Source organism: Calonectris borealis, chromosome 1 (genome assembly GCF_964195595.1).
Source record: "Calonectris borealis chromosome 1, bCalBor7.hap1.2, whole genome shotgun sequence".
NCBI lineage: Eukaryota > Metazoa > Chordata > Aves > Procellariiformes > Procellariidae > Calonectris > Calonectris borealis.
This window is the reverse complement of record NC_134312.1, coordinates 84,443,959-84,466,506: the sequence shown is the minus strand read 5'-3', so window position 1 is coordinate 84,466,506 and position 22,548 is coordinate 84,443,959. Positions and strand designations below refer to the sequence as shown.

The following is a 22,548-nucleotide window of genomic DNA, read 5'->3' as shown; positions in this document are numbered from 1 at the left end:
ATGGGCTCTTTATTGACCCATGTTAGAAAAAGAGAGGAGGGAAAGTGCTTAGAAGATGGACAAAATGTGGCAGCAGCTTCCTAGTCTTAACTGTACTGTTGAATCTCACTTTAATGACATCCTTGTTCCTGTGAGAGAAGACTTCTGAGACTTCTTAAATCAAAATAGGCCCAAAGGAAGCTGCCCATGCTTGCACTGATAACGCTATTTGGTCTGATGTAATTTGGGCAGGGAAGGGGGAGGTTAGAATCTCTAACCACAATCAGCAGAGGAAGGCTGCCCTTAAACCACTTTATCCTTAGCAGGTGGGGTGTGATAAAACTCCTGTTTAGTTTGACCCTTGGCAGGGTAGACAGACAGCTAGCCTGCCTATGTTACTAGCTACTTCTGAGGACCAGATTTTATTTCAGTCAAATGGGAAGGCTTCACTTCTTCCTTTCATGTTCAATGTTCTTAATAAAAAATGCTTGTTCAGGCTTTGCAGGTCCGGCTGCTTTTTAACACCCTCATCCAACCTGAACATTAATCTAGTACTTGAGAAGTACAACCTTCATCAAAAAGTTACTTTTGATTTTTACTGCTGCAGAGAAATATAGTGCATAGGAAACTGTTCCCATGCATAACTACCTGAGCTTTTAAAGTTTCGGTTGTTAAAGATGTGTATACCCTTCCTTCTTAAGCCCTAAGGGAACTGGAGTGATACAAGGTGGCAGCGAAAAACACATACAAATGAGATCCATTCCTGGCAAAAGAAGTTCAGGCACAAGGCACCACACACTAAGGACCCTTGGATAAGTAAGATGCTCTAGCACCAAACAAAGTTCCTGTTACATCAGCACAACACTTCACCAGGTTTTTTGGTCATTTTATTTTTTAAAGTTGTGTTTTGTACAAAAAAAATTACCTTAAACACCACCATGAAAAACAGTAGCAACAGACTTAGTGACTTCCTATTTTTCCCATGTTATGAGAAAGATTGAGACTGTAACAAAAGTCAAAGAAAGCAGGAATTGTTTGCCCATTCCAAACCCAGCAAGAAAGCAGGGCCACCCCTTTTCCCTCAATGTCATTGTTCAGACTGCTTTGGTAGTATTAAAAATGCAGGAACCTTGTCTGTACTCTGCTGTTAGCAGTAGTGGCTTACTTATTCACAGTCTATGCCCTCAAGACTGAGGATAGTTCTCTGCCAGTTTACAATAGGGCAGAATGGGATTGCTTAGAGTCTAGCCCCTCACATAAAAAGCAATTAGGAATCGAGGTGCCAAGTTCCTGAAGGTTCCAATTGAGTCTTACAACTCAGCTGTACCTGCTTTTCACCAGGGGCCCAGGAGGTCTCTCTCACTCCCAGCCAGTAGCAGTGTGCAAACACCATCCGCACAGGGCAAGTACCTTAAGACTGGTCTGCACCGTGCTTAAGGGGACAGTGATTTATGAAAGCTGACCTGGTAAGCGTGGGAGTCCCTTATGCAGTTTTTAATGTGTTGGCATTCTTGTCCTTGGCTTCTATGGTTCCTTTTTTATAAAAATAAATTCTGGTAGCTTCATGGGAAAAGCCCTCTGCCAAACAAGGAACTTCCGGAGAGCATGAAAGCACAAAGCTGACAGTGACTGAACTGTGTGGGCAGTTACCTCGGGAAGCAAGTAACAGAACTCAAGTGACAGCTACCTGTCTCATTTTGCCTTGATGTCAGTTTCAGTTTCAGCAAATGTTCCATTTACTTAGCAGCACATAATTTCCTTTTGCTTCTCAATGATTGAGAAGACTGAAACAATATTTTGACTGAACTGGAAAGTCACAAGACTGTATTTAACTCCTATAGCTTTTTAGCATTGCCCCTCTCCAGTCTGAGAGGATGGCATGCATCCCTTTACATCTGTTGAAGGAAACCGGTGTGTACTCTTCAACATATTGCCATTAGGAAAAGAAAAGACTACAGAGCTGCTAATGCCTCTTCCACCCCTACAGAGTCTGGCGTAGAGCACTCTGTGCAGGATACGCTGGCAGAAACAGTGCGTAACAGTGCAGAAGCTAGGAAAGCTGAAAATGCATTCAAAGAAAAATAATTCCAGTGTCTTACAGATCCTGTAAACCCTGGGAGGGGGGCGGGGGGGAGAGACACACAAAAGATCTCTCCTACAATCTCAGCTGTTTTAACCCACTGGCTCATTTTCCTTCCCCTTTCTGCACCCACCCATGGCCCTTTTTTCCTCTCAGTGATTCATCTCCCATTCCTGCTCAGTGCTGAACGCTCATATTGCTTTCTTGCTGTCTTCTACTCAACTCTCAGCACTTTTTCCTCTCCCCAGCTGTGCTGCATTTTTGAAAACCTAAAACAGCATTATATTCATAAGACATGCCTTCAGGGACCAGTGCTGTTCACACCCAGAGGCATCCATGGGAATTGACACACCAGAGACAGCAAAAGCAAATAGAGTAAAGAAAATCAGAAGTGAGAGAAGGAGAACTGGCTGGGAGGCACCCGGCTAAACAAGTGCTGGGGAGATGGGGAGAAAAGAACTCAGTGTTGAAAGCATATCACATCGGTAGCAAATGGTCATCCCGTTCTTCTGACTCCTCACCCAGCTGGTCATCACCCACACCACGGTATGCAGCTGGCGCATTTCGAGGCTTAGATCGGCAGACAAAGTCACAGCCATCCTACAAGCACAGGATATTGCACCGGAATCAGACTGTATGCAATCCAAAGCAAAGCAGCTTCTGTGATTTCTCTTTTGCTAAGGGATTATGCCTACCGCTGTGCTACCTGGGACAGGTCCCCAAAACTGGTCTTGACAAGAGAAGCACACATACAAACATCCTACTCGGTCTTGAAAGCTCTGGGCATACTGATTAACAGTATGCAGCAACATCACGCTGAGACAAGCGTGGAGGATAAGTGGCACTGCCTACAGTGACCAAGGATCTCAGGGACTCAGACATGAACATTTCACAGTCCCCAGCTTAACATTCCTACCTCATGTGTTAGCCACTAATGAGCACGTGTTCTAGGTTGTTATGTAGCAATCACAGGATATCGGCAGGGAATCAGACTCAGCAAGGATTCAAAAATAGAGTACTCAAAAGAAAAAAAAAAAAAACCAACAAAACCCAAACAAACAAAACAGATATCCTCCTCTTCTGCCTCAGGGTACACTACCCTGGTGGTAGGTACCAAGAGACATAGTCCACGAAGACAAGGCAGATGCCATTTTCTCCTGTCCTAACATATGGGCCCGGCTGGGAATATACAGGGATTTTCACTCACCGCCACCAGATTTCCCAGGTCTTGCCAGAAGGCAAAGTGAGGAAACTGCTCCATGCCCTTTGCTCCCACTACAAGGCGCTGGTAGAGGAACCCACCAATGATGTAGATTGCAATCAGTGAAGCAAACCTGGAGGGCAGAATTAAAAATCAGAGCTGAAGAAATCCTATAGACAACCTCTTCCGAGCCAGCTACCTGCCTCAGACTGGCATTGGAGCAAGTAGCTGAGCACCACTCAAGAACCGAGCTATAAACAGAGACCAGACCAGAAACGGTCCCCAAAATATTGACCTGCTAGTATAAATCTTTCAGCAGCATTACATGAAGTAGTGCCTCTAAACACAAACACAGAAAATGAGTCAAGGTTCCTGGTCTGAATTCCCAGCTCTGGCAAAGAGCTGTTGTACAATTTTAGGAAGTCACGTCTTCCACGTTTCAGTACACTTGTCTGTAAACTATGAAGGAGGATGCCTACAGGGATCAGAGCAGCTCTGCAGCATCATGCCTTGAGCAAGAGCTTTTGTCCAAAAAAGCTCAGAGGCGTAGTAACATCTAACGGTGGCTGTGGATAGGTATACCACAACTATCTAGTCTAGTATAGCATTTGTTGTGTTTCTAAATGGCACTGGAGATTATGGCCCAGACACGAACAGCTCTTCCCATGACTCACGTGATCAGTAGAATGGAGCCAACGCTGAGGTGGGAATCCTCAGCTGGACAAGCCACACTGCTGTCCATCTCAAAGAGGTAGAAACAGTCCTGCTCCTTTTCCCGCTCTTCCGAAATAATGCTGAATGAACTCTGCAATTTGGGAAAAGTGAAGTCATGTGAAAATATGTCCAGGCATGCTGAACTTTACCAGAAGACAGTTTTATCACTGTTGGTGCAGCTAGGCAACAGACACTGGAGGACAGAAGAAAACCTTGCTGCCTCCTCAAAGCCCTCCTGCTTATAAACAACCGTTTGTCTGGCAGCCTCCTGCTCCTCTCCCCCCTCATGTGTCACTCACCGCTGTAACTCCCCGCTTGCAAGAAATCATTATCACAGCTCTTCTCTTCTCACCACTGCAGTGCCTGCCATATGAATCACCTCCTTTATAAATCAGCATGATCCAGTCACCTGCCAAGAGAGAAACAATACAGACTGCAAATCCAGATCAGGAGGTGAAAGGCAGATACTAAGGAAGAAGAGTATTGAGTGGAATCTTACTTCCATTGAAGACCTGGGTTTCATTGATTCTTCCTATCACTGTGGTCTTTCCATTCTGTCTATCCGTTTGCACCAGGCCACCAAAATCGTGCAAGGTGCTGTTGACCTCCCTGCACACCCTGAAATGGTAGGCGTAGTTTTCTGTTTTGCCTTTCTCCACAGTCACGTTAAACCTGCAGCAGGGAGAGGACAGAACAGATAGTCCATAGGATTACAAAGAACGTGGCTCAGAGCAGCAGACACTTGAGACCTGGAAGCCAGTCACAGTCCACACTAACGGGAGAGCCCATTCTGCAGACTGGCCCCAAATCTTCCCCTCCCCTTGGGCTAAGGGAAGGCACTGTGCTGCCCAAGGCCTGCAGTGTGTTGTACTGTACCTCATTTGACTCAAGGGTTCTAGTTTCTTCAGCAGGGCTCTTTCCATTTGCGACTCGCTGCTCTCATCACCAACCACATCGCAGCTCCTCTCTTTCGACTGTTCAGCCCCCACACCCACAGCAAGGGCCATAAAGACTGCCAGCACAGCAGAGGTACAGCAAGGTGATGACATCCTGGACACATACCACAGAGAACAGAGAGGATTAACTGTTTCAGCCCCCTGCAAACTAACTTCAGGGTCACAGAGTCAATGATTGGCCGCTTCCTCAGTCCTGACTGCAAAAAAGGAGAAGTCAAAATCTAGGAACATCTCACAGTTCCCAAAGGGCAGGAAATCTAAATCTCATGCATAGTCAAAGAGAATTCACTGGACCCATTTGGGATTCTTTTCTGAATTTTGCCTCGGGACTGCAAAAAGTTTTGCTGCTGAGCGCATTAATTAGCATTGATTCAGCCAGAGCAGAGCCCAGCACGCTGAATGCTGGAGTAAGTTTCAGGCATAAGCCATTGTTCGTTATTGCATCGCACTGAGAAGCCAGTCAGCAGAAAATGATTCACCAGGCCTCTAATCAATCCTCTTTGCAACTCTCGTGTGAAGAGCTTGCAGGGAAGAGCCACTGTGATTAGTCAGGCTGTGTTTGTTCAAGTGCCTTAATTTTAATAATTATAATTATGTTATCTTTCTAGCACTACTTTAGCTGAGAATCTGAAAGCGTTTAGTAATACTAAGCTGCAACTTCACAGAACAGTTTTCTTCTGTTTACACGGGGGAAGACAGGAAGGAGGAAACTGAGACGTCCTATGCAAGATCCAACCGAAGAGGCAGTAATGAAGACAATAATGAAACCTAGAAGATTTGCCTTTCAGGTTCATGCTAAAATGACATATGAAACATTCAACGATTGCACCAGCCAACCACAGTGGCACAACAGATTCCCCTCTGCTTCTCCTGTGGCAGATTTCAGTAAAGCTCCAGATGCTGGCGGAAGGCAACCGGCAGACCCACAACTAAATAAGCACCTGGCTGCTGTGAGACAGAGCCTGCCAGAGGGATAGCCTGTTTCGCTGAACCTAATGATCACCCCCAACCCCTGCAGGGTCCACCGTGACGCCTTACAGCTACCAAGCCGGCTCTCCGATCGCCACGGAGGTCAGATGCAAACATGGCGAGGTCAGATATGCTGAAACGAGGAAGCCCGTGACACAAGAACTCGTGATTCGTCTCTCACAAGACCACAAGCGGAACGCTGCCCTTCGCGCGGCTTCTCCAGGCAACTTACTGGCGAACGCTTCACTCGCACACAGGTGAACTAAGAAGTGATGCGGCGGCGCTGCCTTTTCTCCCCTCGGCCGCGTACCGCTCCGGCTGACAGCCCCGGAGGCAGGCTGCCGCTGCCCGAGCCGCTGCCCAGCGCTGGGCCCGGGCCGCCCCCCCGGGGCAGGGCGCGGTTTCACCCACCGCCGCGGCCCCGGGGGCCTCGGTGCCACACCGCTCCCCCCGCCGCTCTCCACCTCCCGCCCGCCGCCGGAGCGCCACCTCCGCCGCCGCACCCGCCCCGCCGGCCGGAGCCCAACCCGCCGCCGCCGGCCCCGCGCCGCCGCACCCACCTGCTGCCGCACCGGCCCCGCCCGCCGCGCCGCCCGGCCCCCCCCCGCCGCGCACGGGCACGGCCGCCCCTACGGAAGAGCGATCCGCCGCTCACGGGCATCCCATGCTGCGCGCTCGGCGGTGACGGGGCGGCCCGGGGACGGCACCGGCCTGCACCGACCTCCTCCGCGGTCCCGGCCGGCTCCCCGCGCCCGCCCCGTGAACCGGAAACAGGAAGGGCGTGGCGGAACTGGCGCTCTCCGCCAATGGAAGCCCGGGAGCCGCGAGGATCGCCGCGCCCACTAGCGGTTCCTCAGCGAGTGAGAAGGGGCGTTGGAAAGGAGCGGCTTCTAAAGCCCGCCCCAGCCTATAACGAGGGCGCTCCGGAGCCCGCCTCCTTCCTCTTCGCCGTCCAATGGGCGGTGAAAAAAGGCGTGAAGATCCCGCCTCCCCTCTCTTCTCTTCCAATGAACGATGAGGGCAAGCAGAAAGCAGCCCCGTAGCGCCCGGCGGCCAGCCCCTCCCACCCGAGAGCCACTGCGAAGCACGGCTCGAGGCGGGAGCCGCTCGCCCAATGGCGGAGAAGCCACTCCCCGTCGGGCCGCCCCGCCCCTCGCGTGGCAGAAGTGCTGAGGCGCGGAGAGCGGGTCCGGCCGGCCGGGGCTCTGCGGGCACCCCTCTGAGGGTAACCCCGCCCGGGTGCTCGGTGGCCTCCCCGCCTTGAAGCCGAACTCTCGCCTCTGGCTCTCGTACCGGTTCGGATCGCCTGCAGGCGGCTGCGCACGTCAGTAAAAGCGAAAGGCTTCCCGGCGTCCTCGAGCCGTTGCCTGCCTTCCCCCTCCCTCCCTCTGCCGAAGGCAGCCGTGGGCCACCGCTGTCCTTGGGCTTTGCCATCCCCCCGGCATGTACCGCCAGAGCGACTTCTTGTTGAACAAGCAAGGGAGACCATTCTTCATAAAACTGGTCTGTGATCCTTCTGATTTTGTCCCCGCCTGACATGTTGTTGTGTTATACTTTGCAATAACGGTGTCTCCTCCAGCTCCCGCGAGTTTTGCCCCTGCAGAGGAATTCCAGGTCCAGCTGATCGTGCACAAGGTTGGTGGACTTGAGCATCCTGAGTCTGATTAATAAAGCTATAAATGATTTGAGACTGGCATATTTAAAGGACATTTCTCTTTGTAAGTCATGCCCCCACGGTGATGGTAAGAGAGTCCACTTTTCAGGGCTCTGTTATTGGAAGGGACGGATGCTCTTTGCCAGAGCGCTGAGGCTTTTGCATCTTTTAGTTAAGAAAGAAATGATGGATTTAGTGAACTCGTCAACGTGCTAGAGAAGCCGCTTGTTTGAGAGGGATTTGGGAGGCCTCCCTACGGTATGCTGCTTCAGTGAGGAACTGGGAAGGAGCATTGCTGGCTCCTGGAAAACTGATTGATTTAGTCCTGCTGTGATTTGTGTCCTACTGCTGATTCCCCTGGGAGTATGGCACAGACATCTCAGCTACAGAGGTCAGATTTATTTATATTCACACTTAGCTATTAATGGTGTGTTGCCTGCATACCCTCCTACAGTGCAATCACTTCCTCTCTGTTTCCTGTCCAAACTAAGAACTCAACTTCTTGCTGATATTTGAGAGAAAATGGTAAAACACATCAAAACAGAGCTCTTAATTCTTCCCTGCCAGCCTTCGGTTCTCCACTTGTTCACAGATAACACCATCTTTGTGATCACACTGGCCCTGCGGACAGCCTGGAGTGCCTTTGGCTGCAGTCTTTTCCTCATGGTTTGGGCACTTAAGCAGCGTCTGAATCTTGTTGGTTTCTTTTCAGCCACACTGATTACATTCCAGCTAAGCTGTCATCACGACTGTAGCAAATTCTCCCTCTCTGGGCTTGATAGCTCTCTTTAGATTTCTCTAATATCCATTCAAAGCATTCAGGAGAGACTTTCTTCTTCTTGTGTGCTCTGCTGTCTTCTGCCTTGCCCTTCCTTTCAAGTACAGACTCCCTGTCTTGCTGTCTACAGGCCCTACCCAGGTTTGGAAGGAATCTTGTGGGTGCAATGTGCCACCCTTGGAGGCAAGTGTGTGATGGAGGAATTTGCAGAAATATCCATGCCTTCCCAGACATATGCGTTGTAACAAATTGGCCACATAACTATATCAAACTAACCATCCTCCCAGGCAATCACTTCTCAAATTTACAGCATGTCACCAGGATGGGGAACAATCATCCCTAGAACTGAAAACCATGGCAAACTCCTTTGTTGAGAATGCCCAGGCAATTCTTGTAAATCAACTGTACCAGTGAGGAAGATGTACAGCCCGAGCCTGGCAAACATCTTCAATTTGAGTATGAACTGGAAGTGATCAGAATCTGGATCAAAACAAAAATCAGCCAGCCATGCAGCTAAGAGGTTTCTCAGGATGCTAGAAGCATCAGTACTCCCCACCATTCTCATCAGTGGTCAATCTTCACTACTTCAGAAAAAAACTATCCTTTCCTGTTTTTGCTGACCACAGTCACAGAATAGTTGAGATTGGAAGGGACCTCTCAAGGTCACCTGGTCCAACCCTCTGCTCAAGCAGAGCAGTTGCCCAGGACCATGTCCACACGACTCTCCATGGAGGGAGACCATACATCCTCTCTGGCCAACCTGTGCCAGTGTTCAATCACCCTCACAGTAAAAAAGTGTTTCCTGATGTTCAGAGGGAACCTCCTCTGTTTCAGTTTGTGCCCATTGCCTCTGGTCCTGTCACTGGGCACCACCGAAAAGAGCCTGGCTCTTCTTGTACCCTCCCTTCGGGTATTATATACATTAATAAGATCCTTCCCAAGACATCTGGCTGCCCAGGGAAGTGGTGGAGTCACCATCCCTGGAAGTATTTAAAAGACGTGTAGATGAGGCCCTTAGGGACATGGTGTAGTGGGCGTGGTGTGTTGGGTTGACGGTTGGACACGATAATCTTAGAGGTCTCTTCCAACCTTAATGATTCTATGATTCTATGATTCTATCTCTTCTCCAGGCTAATCAGTCCCAGCTATCTCAGCCTTTCCTTATAGGAGACATGCTCCAGTCCTGTCATCATCTTTGTGGCCCTTTGCTAGACTCTCTCCAGCATGTCCATGTCTCTCTTGTACTGATGCTGTTGAGATGTTGACTCAGAGGGTCTTGAGGGATGCCAGCCCTCAGTGCCTTCCTGTGTCTCAAGCACATTCACGCTGGGTGTTGGGTGTGGAAACAGTTCCCAGTAGAATTGTCCAAAGCTCACAAGGCTTCCTTCTCAAACCCATGCTGTCCACCTCTACTTCCCTTTTGACAGCAGTTGGGCTGCCAGTTTGCCATGGCCACTGCTTATCCCACTTTTCTCCTTGTAGTCTCGCTATTCACCTTTTTCACTTTGTCCTCTCGCTATCCACCTGCTTCTGCCCTGAGAGGGAGCTCTTCAGAGCAACACACGTTCTCACAATTACTACGTCAGTGTAATCGCAGCCTCTTGCATTGGCAACAATTAGAATACCCGTGAATTTTGTGATTAATCACGTCTTCCACTAACGGCTGTTCTTAAGACATCCCTCATCAGGTTAGGAAATGGAAGTTGTTGCGCTTCCACTGCTCTCCATTCTGTTGTAAATTTGGTTATTTTGAGCAGCTGGAGATAGAGGTTGCAACTTCACATTTCTTGTCTTCTGAATGTAGCCTCAGGTTTCCTGTTTCACAGACGTTGAGCCCTGTCGCTCAACAGCCTGATCGAAACATCTTGTCATACGCACTCTTTGCTTTGGCATGGAGGGAAGCAGATCAGAAACTTCTGCAGATGAAGCGAGTGAGGAAATAATTTATACTTCTGTCAAATTCTCTCAGACTCTGCCGCCGAGGGCCAAAGCTGGACAGGAAAGGAGAGGTAAGGAAGCTGGATGAGGTAGGTCAACAAAAGATTTTATTTCAAGAGAAAGCAAGTTCTAACAAAAACACTCTGAGCTGGCTACTGACTTTGTGTGGTGTTGCTTTTGTTCTGAAATTACCGTGAGTATTTTACTGTGATAAAAGCCGATGGGTCAGAGACCTAGCATTGTTCCCCTCCCTCTCTCCGTCAGACCCCTTTCGGTATTTACTCCTGGGCATTCATCCCAGGCATCCTTTTCTCCGAAAGCGGTTTGCAGTTTTAAAGTTGTCTTCTTCTCAGCCATGAGGATTGTCAGCAATAGTTCTTTGAAGGGCAGGCGAGATGCGAGTACAGATAAATTAGAGGCGTATGCTAATCAGAGATCAGAGACAGAGGAGGCATATGAGATCATCCATTCTCTCTCCCGTGGGGCTCTGCAGGATTCTTTTGTGATACATTTTTTCCTGTGTTTTCTCTGTTTTAGTTTTACATACCTCCCAGTGAGCAAATTTTCAGCTTTTGCCTTGAGACAGTTCTGCAGGGCATTTTATTACCAGGAAGATTTTCTTAGTGCTTTCCTTAAATTTTCTCTTCCCTTATTTCCACTCCATTCCCCCTGTTCAGGCCTTGCAAATGTCACACGGAGCAATTTCTCTGGCTGCTTAGTTGAGAAATACCACCTTAGAAGAGTGAGATTTTGCATTGATGATTCTTTATAAGCGTCTCCTTCTCATGAGATGATTGCTTTTCCTCTAAATGCCTGTGTGCTTTCGATGAGTTGTCTTGCATTGGCTGCAACACTAATGGTTGACATTAGCTTTTTTCAGAGCTGTTACAGCAAAGGGGCCTCTCGCTCTGGGATACGAGATTTCTGTGCCCTGATAAGAAAAACTGCATACATCTGTGGTTGTTACTGCTGCCTGGTCACTTGCTGCACTATGGAAACAAAGCCAGCACAGAAACCCCCAAGTTCCTATCTGGTAATCACACTCCTGCTTGGAAGGCAATCTTGCTTTTGCATGTGTTTTCATCAGAAATGATGTTTTCCGTTGCATCAGAAAACACAGGGACATCCCTTAATTCCCTGCCATTTGTGTTCACTCCCGCCTTGTTGGAGGTGGAGATTACCTGATGCCCTCTTGAGATGTTTGCAGTTTTCTTTTTAATATTCCTCCTCTCCAAATTCCTTTATGTACCCTCATCTTTCTGAGCTGAATTCAGAGGGCCTAAAATAAGGAAGCTAATCTTTGAACACACTTTCTGTGCATATTATTTGATTATTTCCCAGCTCTCTTCTGCGTGTGAGGAGTCCCTAAGGAGCGCAGTTTAAGAACCTTTCTTTAGAAGATCTTTATTTTCAACTCTGTCCCCGCCTCCATCACTTCTAAGAGACGTGCTCTCAGGTATTTCATCTCTGTTTTCAAATGCACACCCTTGCTACCAAGTCATCCCTGTGACGCGTTATCACAGGTATATCACAGGTGTATAGATCAGTCCTCTGGTCAAACCAACTTTTTTTGGCCCTCACGGACTCCTCAAAAATGAAGAGTTGCCCTGGCTGTCTTCTATTTGGCTTCCAGAGAGCCTTAGATATGCCACATTACCAAAACGTCAGTCCAGCAGTCACATAAGACAGCGTTAGCTTGTGTGGCATGCTTATAATAACAGTGATAACCAGGTGTGTGCCATAGCCAAGGACAGGATCCTCGTTTCTCAAATCCTCCTCCCTGGCCCTAGATAGTCATGCTGCTCCCATACTGACGTAGACAGGAGCTAAGGGGAGCTATTTGGGACAGCGCAATGACATTCTTCAGATTGTCCTGAAAGACTTGAATTATAAAATGCTAACAGCTTTCAGTTTTCAAACTGAATCTGGACTCCCAAAGCTAAAAATATTGGGTCACATTGCTTGCAGGTGAATGCAGCGTATCAGTCATTTCTCCAGGGCACTGACAGACCTAACTGCGTGTTTTGTATACTAGAAAGTTATAACGTTAGATATTTATGTTAAATGTCCACCAGTCCACCTCGCCCTTCCCTTGGGGACACTCTTCTACAGTTCCTCAGACAACCACATGGAAATATTTCTGGATGCTCCATTCAGATTTCCCTCCTCGGTTTCAAACTCATCCCAGGTACTTCTCCCGTCCTCTTCTGCAAGAGCTTCACATGTACTGCAGGGGCTGAGGATCAAGCACAAATCCCTGAACCTGTTTTAGAAAGGGGGAACTGCAGGGGCTCCCTTTTGCAAGGGGTAAAATTCCCGGTTTATGAAACTTTTTATTCCACTTCCCTGGGTTGATTACTGCAGTTCAAGTGAGGCTCAAATTCACCTTGAACGCTTCAATATGACTTGCCCTCTTCACTCTCTTTTCTCCTCCCAAAATTATCTAATGTCATACTTTTTCATTTTTAAGAACTGAAGTGAACTCTCCCACTGCTCTGATTGTGGAGGTGCCCTGGGATTTTGTTTTGATGCTGAGTCGAGTCAGTTCCTTTTTTCTGCAGTTGGTTTGAAACAATAGAGAGTGAACTGCTCTATTCATTGCCAGGAGGCACCAGCTAGGATGCCTGGTGCTGGCATTTAAGGATTAACTGTTTCACTGACTGTCATCCCAGTCGTCTTTTCCTGGAAGTAGTTTTCCCTAAAATCCGGAACAGTGATCTGGAAGATGCAGGAGATAACTTCTTTGAGAGGCAAGAGAGGAAGGAAAACAGAAGTGCAAATCCTCAGAAATGTGGTCTCAGAACAAAGAATTATGTTTCAACAGATATTTATTGGCTTTTAGTTAGTTTTCAGTTGTAATCTGCAGAGAAGAAGCTCCACCCTACCCCTTAACCTCGGGCTGACTCCATTCTCTTGAGGCTTAATCTGATGGCAAAACCCAGTGACCTTACAAGAGGAATAAAGAGCAGGCAGAGAGAACAGCTACCCCGTTCAAGTCCTTCAGTTCTCCCATTGTCCTCTTGTGTGAAGCTGAGGAGTAGGTTGTAACTGAAATGTCTTTCTGTATTTTGTAACTGAAGAGAGATGTGTTTTTATTCTTTAATTATGATTAATAACATAAATAAACATTGGGGTTTTTTTTAACTACAAGTGGGGCAGCTAGAAGATCCTTCAAGCTTCAGGAAGCACGACAAAACCTTTACCTTAGGAAACATCTTTCTACCAGAAAATTGATGCTTACAGCAAAGCTCCCTCATGCTCTCCCTTGTTACTTCTTTTAGCCAAAACTGCAGGTCTAAATATATTGCTCTAAACCGGAAACTGGTCTTAAAACCGGTGAGCCTGCAAACCTCTCTAACATCAAAATAAATTTTTTTTATTAATTTACTGATCTTGTCTAGTTTCTGTATTTGGACAAAGCTTCCAATGCTTAAAGCATACATTCTTCTGTTTAAGTGAAGTCCCTTCCCCGTCTGTTTTAGCACTGGCTTTCTTTGTCCTTCCCACAATATTCTTGATACGTGATGTGCATTTGTTTTCAACCTCCACTGAGAGATCCTAAAAAAAGCCTCTTCTATTGCTTACAAATATTTTATTCTTTTAGCCATCCCTTTTAATTCCTCTCTGACAAAATTCCTCATTTTTCTGTAGTTTCCCATTTTGAAATTATTATACCACAGTGCCTTTTGTTGTTGTTGTTGTTGGTTTTTGGCTCTGTTGAATCTCAGTGCATTTGTGTTCACTGCAGCAGAGAAGCTGCTGGATGGAGCCATGGTGAGCCGGGTGGCCTGAGCACGGCGCAGGGCAGTCACGAGCTGCTTCGCTTTCTGTGTTTCCTGTCTCGCCGCTCCACGAGGTGCCTATTGATGGTGTCTAAGCATTCAGTCTCAGCATCATGCCCTGACATGGCATTTGCTTAATTTAATGCGATTAATTGATGCTTGTCGTCACCGTGCTTCCCTCATGGTTGCTCTGGTTCCTTTTGCTGGTTCATGAGTGCTGTCACCATGCTTGTCTGGTATATAATTCCAGCCTGATGCATTTAGTAGTATTTGCCTGGTCTGCAGGGTTGCTGTTACTGCTACCTCTTGATGCAGTTAGTTCTTTAACCTAATTTGGCTGTAATTTTACTTGAGCAGAGAACAGTCCTCTCTGTCTTCCTTGTGTATTTTGTATCCTATTGCTATGACGTCCCACTCACAGCCCTTCTTCTACCAAGTTTTCGATGTACTTGCTGTGGTATTGTCTTTGGTTAAAGCTAGCCTTCCCCTCCCTCCATCTTACTTCTTAGACTCCTAGCCTTTTTAGGGAGTACAGGTATGTTTCTTTAGGTCTTGTGACACGACCAAGAGAGAATAACCTCAGATTTCATGAGCTCCACCAGGGACTTTACTGCTGGATTTGAGTAGAAGACTCTGGAGCACCACAAGAGCAGGATGTGATACATAAGCTTAAGGGAGAAGCACAGGGAAATCCTGGGTTCCTCAACATCAGTAACCATTAACTGCACATTTAGTGCTTCTTAGAACGTCCTATTGTCTATGCAGCTGTCATACTAAGATTAATAAAACAAGAAAACCAAACCCCCCTGGAGCTCATCTGTGACAGTAAGTGTCATCCTCTCCTCAACCTGGAGAGAGGAGATTTTCGTGCTGAGATTTCAAACAGCTTATGGAAAGTGAATGCCTCTCAGCTCCAGGAGAAGAAAACAGAAGAGCAAGGTGTGGCCTGCAGGCTAACGGGTCATGCTGTATATGGGCAGACCTCTACATGGCAGTCCTGCCCCACCCTTGAAAGGAAGCTGTGCTGGGCTACGGTGGAGGCTGCCCCAGAGTCACCCTCCGCCGCTGGCAGCAAATGAACAGCAGATGATGGTGGTGAAAGCGTGGAGGGGCATCCCAAGGTCTTCAAGGCTGCCCCTCCCATCCTACCACCCCACCATCGGAGAGGCGGATGAGAGCGTAGGACTGACTTGGGAGTGTCCTGGAAAGATGTAACACGACCGTGTGTCTAAGCCTGTGAACAGGATGCTGAGGTTAAACCTGTTGCTGTTGCTAAGAGAGCGGGGGGGAAAGGCCTTGGGTTTCTTTTTGCATTTAAGCTGGAACATAGTGGCTGTAGCAGTGCAGCTCTGTGTTTCCACCCCGAGCTTCAATGCTGAGGCAGGAGCGAGTTTGCTGGGAGGCTCCTGCCAGCGGGAGGTGTCACACGGTGCCTGGGGGGCTCCGGCTGACTTGGGGCAGGTGCTTCCTCTCCTGGGGTCAGCCACTGCAGGGGCTGGACCAGCCAGCTCTGTGGCCCTGCCCGGCCAGAGCTGTGGCTGACCTGGAGACAGGTACCTCTGCTGGGAAGCTCAGGCAGGGACTGATGGCTCGGGGCTGAGCTGAAATGGGGCCCTGGGCTGGTGGGCAGGGGTGTGGGGAGGCCCCGGGGAGGCTGGGCAGTGACGTACAGAGTGTAGACAGACAGGAATGCTCTAAATAATTCAGTTCCTTATGGAAATGCCCAGGACACAAGCAAACTGCGTAAAACCACCATTAGTTTTCGTGTGGCTCCTGTTCACTATGGTTTCTTTTCTCTTTTACAGCTCCCTGTCTGTGGCCAGCAGTTGTGCCAGGCTTGGCTATAGGCTTTGGGATACTGAGCATCTCCCTAGCGATTGCTTTGATTTGGAAGATGAGTAAGTGCACAAAGGGGTGCTGAGGATGAGCAACCAACAGCAAAGGACCAAAGACTCATCTAAGCACAGGAGCTCAGATCCTGAACTCCATTATATAAGGTTAAACCAGAAGCTGTTCTAGGTTTCCACCAGCCTTAAGTACCCATTGCCTATCCAGAATATTTTGAAGAATATATTCCTTGTGCAGACCCCAGGCAACCCATTTCAGATCCTGTAGCAAATAGCAGTGAAGCATATTCAAAGGGTTTTGTAGAGATGTCTGCTGTAATTATAGTGGTAAACTGTAAAACAAATATGCAAGGTCTATAACACTTTTGCATGCATGCATAAGGTGCTAGACCATGTGGGAGAGCCTCCTGTTTGCTGCTTAAAATCTGTTCACCTGATGTGTGACATGATCACACTGTACCCACAGAATGATGTAATTTTTTCCCTTACTTTTTGCACACCCAGAGTGTTGTCTGCTTTCAGATAGCCAATTTTGGTTCTCAGGTATCTGAGTAGTTCAGAGGAAACCCGGAGGGGGCGTTGCACCAGCATCAGAGTGCATGTGACTCTTGTACGAAGATTTGGAAATTGCACAGAAGATCTGAAGTTCAGTGTTCATGCATTGTTATTTTTAAATGCTTATACTGACTTGTGTTTTCTGCATTGCAACTATCCAGAAGAGTTGCTTTTCAGCAGGCCCTTGCTGGCAAGTGTCTTTCTGTTGGTTAATGATAGAGAAAAGCTGGTATTTTGATTCCTTTACAGGTGACTCCCACCCACGCTGCCCTGAGCAGTGGGTAGCCTACAGAGAGAGCTGCTACTCCTTCTCCAAGGAGAAGAAGGACTGGCATTCCAGCCAGGAATCCTGTTTGGCACAGGGAGCTCATCTCCTGGTGATCAGTGATACCAGCGAAATGGTAATGGTTTTCTTATTCTTTGAGGATCTTCCATTTTCTTGCAGATGCCTAAGTGACTGACATCCAAGCAGTGCTGTCACTCTAGCAATATTTTGATTTTAAAGGAGAGGAAGGATTTATGACTGCAACATTATAGTGCACTTCCAGTTTCAGTATGCACCTTAGAAGTTCCCAGTAGGCAAAGAAGCAAAGGGGAGAAGGGAGAGGTGAGGGTCACTGTCAGCTACTCAGAATCATCCTAGGAATGATGTTAGGAGACAGTCTTCTCCACTGCCCCACTCCACCTCCCCTCCTAGCCCCAACAAGGCTATGAGTGATTACAGGAAAAGACTGTGGCACTGTGCAGTTTCTGTATTCATTGCCTACAAACCAATACGTCCTCACTCTTCAGAAGTGATTCCTTTGCAAAAGCGATGACTCTCCTCCTTGTAATTGCTCCAGCTCCTCCTGCTCAGTGACCCTTGCCACTCCCTGTGTTCATGCATGGATATTTCTTTCTCAGTCTGTTTTCAATGCTTACTTCCTCTCTCTGCCAAAAAACCTCAGCTGTGCTGGTGAAATCAGAAACCATCTGTTCCACTGCTCATTTTCCAGCAGGTGCTCACTGGGGGCAGGGGCATGCATGACCTCTACAGAAATGGGTAGAGCTGGTCACTAGGGAGGTGAGGCATGTCTGCATAAGTAGAGCAGAAGTACTTGATGTGGTTTTGTGCAAGCCAGGGCTTATTAGCTCAGGTCCAATGAACGTGGACAGCGTCCAGTCCCTGGACAGAAGTTGCATTGTATGATGTTCTGTGGGGGCTTAGAAAGCCAGGTCTCTGCTCGACTGGGAGTATGTACCAGGCTCTCACGCCTTCTTAGGCAAATCCTGATTCTTTGAGAAATACTCATCTTCCCCAGATTACCCATTTCTCTGAGTGAAGAAATCCTCCCTGGTCAGGCTACTTTCTTACTACTATCTCTGCTACTAGAGTGTTACCCATTACCCTGCTCAGACTTCCCCACATAAGCAAGACTTTCCTACCTATCCATGCCCTATGCTGCAAAGGCTGTGACTGTTCAACCTCCCTTTGCCAGGGAAGCACGGTCACCTCCAAACCACCAGCAACACTTAAGTGTTCCTCAAGCTACTCCTATTCCCACTACTTTACCAAGCCAGATTTGTTAATGCTTCTGTGTGAAGATGTCTGCTCCGAAGCTTTTTTTATGGCAGCAGGAGATAAGGATGGGGCCCAGCCATACCACTGAAAGGTTGCTGTTGTTGGATTTCACTGCAAATGTGGACAAGACAAACTTCTCTCCCTTGTTTTTGTCTTTTTTTGGGGGGGGGAGAGAGAATTTACTTCAGGGCTGAGTTTCTGTTGCAGGCTTCACCTTTTAACAGTAAACAGGAGTTAAAGGTTAGGCAAAAGGAAACAAGCATTGAAAACATGTAGGAGGAAAGTTTGTATGAAATTTAATGAGCTTTGGTCCTGGGCTTTTTACACAGCTCTGTTGGTGCCTGCACTTCCTGCCCTGCCCTGATTTTACCTTTAATTGTTAATACTTTGTATTAGCTTGCTAGCTAGCTGCATTGTAGAGCATTAATATTAATACTAATAGCATACTTTCCTACGTAAAGCCCTGTGTAGGAAACTCCAGGAGACTGGGGTGCAGTTGGTTCACATGTATTGCCCTGAGAAATGTCCTTTGAAGAATCTGCCCAGGACCCTTGAAAGCACGCCTACTTCCTTGTGAGTGTACACATAGCTGTTATTCCAGGCATGATCTGCAGGGCTGATCTTCCTGATGAGAAGGTGTGGAGAAGCAGTATTGTCAGCCACTTAAGGAACAGTCAGGCGAGGGGATGTATCTTGCTCTCTGTTCTCTTTACTTATCCTTACCTCCATTTTCAGGCTGGCTGCCATTAGTCACTTTGTAATTCATCACCATTTCTAGGACCTGTTCAAGAGTATTCAAACAGGATGTTTCTGGATCGGACTGAGGAACAGCACAGGCTCTGGCTGGATTTGGGAAGATGGCTCTATATTCCACGGCACCAAGTGAGTTTCATTCTGTTTTAAAAACAGCAGTGCTAATTCAGATTGCCCAGTGTTCCACAACACCCAGAATTCCTGCACCAGATCTCAGGAGCTTTCTTACTAGGCAGATTTTCTTCTTACTGTCACCTGTACGACTCTGAACTCAAAAGGGTCTACTTTTTACTGCCCTGCACCTTGTAAAGGCATGTACCTGTGAAAAGCAGGGCTAATGTTAGTATCTCACTCTCTACTTCCATCCAGCTGCTCAGACCAATGATTATTTACCTGCACTGCCCACACAGTTGCCCAGTCAGAAAAGCATATGGTCCATCTTGGCTTTACTGGGTTTAGCCACCTTGCACCTTGCACCCATTCTGCCAAGTGCTGGTGTCACTGGGTGCGAGGACCCAGCCTTTGCTCCTTCACTGGTGCCAACCCAAGTCAGAACCTTGATTTTGGCTCAGTATTTACTTGGACAAAACTCAGCATTCTGCATGAGGGAAAATATTATGATTTGGTCCAGTGACTTTGCCTGGCCCTTTCCTTTTTATGGCAGTTAACACAATGCGTTAGTCTCTAACACCTCTCCAGCAAAGAAACTCGCCCAAGATCTTGCTGTCAGTAGGTCAGGACTCTAAGCACTTGGCTTAGTTCCCTTCTTAAATCCATCTTTCTGTTCTTACAAACTCCATGGAGGCGATCATCTTTCCATGGAACTCTGAGCACTGCTGTTCTCATGCTGGTGGGTATCACTGTCCCTGCAGGGGATCACGTCTATGTTTGGTTCTGATTTGGGTTCCACAATCGCAAAATTACTTAGATGTGTAAGCTCCGGGTAGATAGGTATGTTGGTGTACGTTTTCTTTTTCTAACAGCTGCCCTTTGGAGGTTGGGTTCTTTCACTTCCTCTGCCCTTCAAAATCAGATCTTTTTTCTTTCTTGCCTCCAAGAGACAATCTCAGTATTTTCTCTCAGTCTCACTTTTGTTCCGTGTCTCTCTAACAGGGTCCTCTCTAACAGCCCTGTGCAACACTGTGTTGTCCTGATGAAAGATCACTTTTTGGCCTCCAGCTGTGAATTTTCTGCTCCATGGATATGTGAGAAATCTCTTAGATAAATCCCATGTGCATTTTCATCTCATAACCATCTCATCAGCGGTACAAGTGGATCATTGTCCTGCAAACCAAAGCTCTATACAAGACCAAGGACTTGCCCTTTCCACACCCTCAGAAGGTGTTTTGCAGGGACAGGTTTGTGGCCCATAAGGGTGAGTTATCCTCAGTAGTAGATCAATTCTCAATCCACATCTGTTGGATTACTGTTGTGACCAGATGAGACCTGGGACATATCCCCTGCCCTAGTCTTTCCTTATTTGTCCTATAAGGGCAAACAAAAGTTTTGTCACAACAGATGCTGGGTCTTCTGTTGTGATCTCCGAGGGTGAATTTTCCTCCATTCCTGAGCATCAGGTTTCATTTCCATTCCCTGCATCTCCATTGTCTGGTGCCAGCAGGACCGGGAAAATGAAGGGTGCTGTTCACTGCCAGAAACATAAACAGACTTCTCCCAGTGGCAGCCTCTCCTTTTGCATCCCAGTGCTATGGGTGGGAGAGAAGATGGTGAGATGAGACTACAACTTCTGTAAATCCAGCAGTGAAAATAAACCTCCAGTACTGCACTGGACCAAAAGTGTGTACCCATGTCATTACTTCTCTCTGTTGGAAGGAACCAGCTGCACACCATATTTTATAGGCCACCTTCAACCAGACTAGTCGGAGGCTGGACTTCTGGAGTCAAAGGAATACAGTTAATTGTCTGTTATTATTGAATCAACCAGGAATGTGTTTCTCTCTCCACCTCTGCAGTTTCATACTGCAGAGAGAGGAAGCAGTGGACAAATCCTTACTACAAGGAGCTTTCAGCTCAAATAGAGCAGAGACAGGCTGAGAGTGTGAACACCATAAAGCCACAGTGAACGTTAAGGGTGGGACAGTAGGTTGCGTTTCCAGACACCTGGAAAACTCTTTTTTCCAGCCAGTGATTTTGTTCCAACAAAGGAAGAGAAATTTTATTAATTTCCAATTTATCCTCTTTATCCTAACATATTTATATCATATTCTAATTTACTATTATCAGCAGATTAATGGCAGATATTCTGAGATGTGTGTTTCTTCTGGGTGAGACAGACTGGAGAAATGGGCTGACAGGAACCTCGTGGAGTTCAACAAGGAGAAGGTCAAAGTCCTGCACCTGGGGAAGAACAACCCCATGCACCAGTACATGCTGGGGGTCACCCAGCTGGAAAGAAGCTTTGCAGAAAAGGACCTAGGGCCCTGATGAACACCAAATTGAACATGAGCCAGCAACGTGCCCTCACTGCAAAGGAGGCAAATGGTATCCTGGGCTGCACTAGGAGAGTGTTGCCAGCAGGTTGAGGGAGGTGATCCTTCCCCTCTGCTCAGCACTGGTGAGGCCACACCTGGAGTACTGTGTCCAGTTCTGGACTCCCCAGTACAAAAGAGACATGGACGTAATGGAGAGTCCAATGAAGGGCCATAAATATGATGAAAGGACTGAAGCATCTCACGTATGAGGAAAGGCTAGGACAGCTGGGACGGTTTATCCTAGAGAAGGGAAGACTGAGGGGAGATCTTATTAATGTATATATAATGTATATATATATGACAGTAAAGAACTAGGCAGCATGGTGCATGGCAGGGAAGGGCTAGGAAGAAACTAATTGATCCAAACACTAGAGTTTTCACCTGAAAATGTTAGATCGGGGGTTCACGAGGAGGATTACAAATAACTTGGAAGTGATTGTTACTGGGATTGATACTGCTGTGCCACATGTCCTGCAAACAAAAAAAAACCAAAAAAAATAAGGGGTACAAACAACTGTGAAATCACAGAGAAAACAGAAACAAGATCTTGTTTCCAAAAAGAAAATTGCTGTTTCCCCCCAGCAATTTTCTTTTCAAGTAATTGAAATTGTCCTTGCATCACCTCGTTGAAAGAAGCAGCTTAATGCAGTTTTGACCAATCCAGTTGCAACAAAACAGCAAATTCCTCACACTGCCATTTACAGTATGCCTTCAATTGCATATCCCTGGTATGTGAGGCTTGACATTCATGGAGGATGTAGCCCATGAAGGAATCGGGGCAGATGAAGACAAAAATGCAAACCTTAGCATACCCAGCTAAGTGGATGTCTGCTGAGCCTCATACACAGTTCAGTGAGCTGAGGGGCTTAAGATGGGAATGTTGCCAGCAAGGGTAGGTCTGCTTTTCAATAACCATGTGTCACGGTTTAACCCCAGCAGGCAGCTAAGCGCAACACCATGCCTGTAACAGTCAGACCTGGGGAAACTGCAAGAAAACCACAGTATTTTAAGCAGCGTACTAGGAGCTAAAAACGTTGAGTTTTCATCTCAGGTTGTCTGGGTTACTTTGGGTGAGTAATTTTGTCTGTGCCAGAGTCCACTCAATATCAAAGGAAGATGCTGTCCCTGACTCCCAGAAAGTTGCCAGGCCCTATGAAATAATGCTGGAGATTTTGCCTGCTTTGTCAAAATGGTGGTAGCATCTACAGAAGGAAACAACCTAGCAGCTACTTTATCAGAGAAGCCTAGTGAAGAACCACCTTCTTATGTTACCATGATGCATGTAGGTG

At 47.3% G+C, this 22,548-nt stretch overlaps 2 protein-coding genes across 2 annotated transcripts; one reads left to right on the top strand and one right to left on the bottom strand.

Annotated features, from left to right (window-relative positions):
- Nucleotides 1-849: 849 nt before the first annotated feature.
- On the bottom strand, nt 850-6,693 carry M6PR (mannose-6-phosphate receptor, cation dependent). Its single transcript, XM_075163393.1, has 7 exons — nt 6,460-6,693; nt 4,851-5,024; nt 4,474-4,646; nt 4,274-4,383; nt 3,935-4,065; nt 3,267-3,393; nt 850-2,659 (listed from the first exon to the last, which is right to left on the bottom strand). The coding sequence occupies exons 1-7, from the start codon at nt 6,558-6,560 to the stop codon at nt 2,537-2,539; spliced, it is 939 nt and encodes a 312-aa protein (XP_075019494.1). The 5' UTR covers nt 6,561-6,693; the 3' UTR covers nt 850-2,536.
- A 3,493-nt stretch (nt 6,694-10,186) lies between these two features.
- Nucleotides 10,187-22,151, top strand: KLRG1 (killer cell lectin like receptor G1). Its single transcript, XM_075163403.1, has 5 exons — nt 10,187-10,340; nt 15,857-15,949; nt 16,703-16,854; nt 18,793-18,896; nt 19,881-22,151. Exons 1-5 carry the CDS (start codon nt 10,223-10,225, stop codon nt 19,990-19,992), a joined length of 579 nt encoding a protein of 192 aa, XP_075019504.1. The 5' UTR covers nt 10,187-10,222; the 3' UTR covers nt 19,993-22,151.
- The last annotated feature ends 397 nt before the right edge of the window (nt 22,152-22,548 follow it).

Excerpts from the sequence above, each read along its gene's own strand:
- M6PR (XM_075163393.1), bottom strand. The coding sequence starts at position 6,560 with ATGCCCGTGAGCGGCGGATCGCTCTTCCGTAGGGGCGGCCGTGCCCGT. Across the intron at positions 4,647-4,850 it reads GAACCCTTGAGTCAAATGAG|GTTTAACGTGACTGTGGAGA; the intron begins GTACAGTACAAC and ends TCCCTGCTGCAG. Across the intron at positions 2,660-3,266 it reads ACCTGGGAAATCTGGTGGCG|GATGGCTGTGACTTTGTCTG; the intron begins GTGAGTGAAAAT and ends CTGTGCTTGTAG.
- KLRG1 (XM_075163403.1), top strand. The coding sequence starts at position 10,223 with ATGGAGGGAAGCAGATCAGAAACTTCTGCAGATGAAGCGAGTGAGGAA. Across the intron at positions 16,855-18,792 it reads TCAGTGATACCAGCGAAATG|GACCTGTTCAAGAGTATTCA; the intron begins GTAATGGTTTTC and ends CACCATTTCTAG. Across the intron at positions 18,897-19,880 it reads TCTATATTCCACGGCACCAA|GGTCCTCTCTAACAGCCCTG; the intron begins GTGAGTTTCATT and ends TCTCTCTAACAG.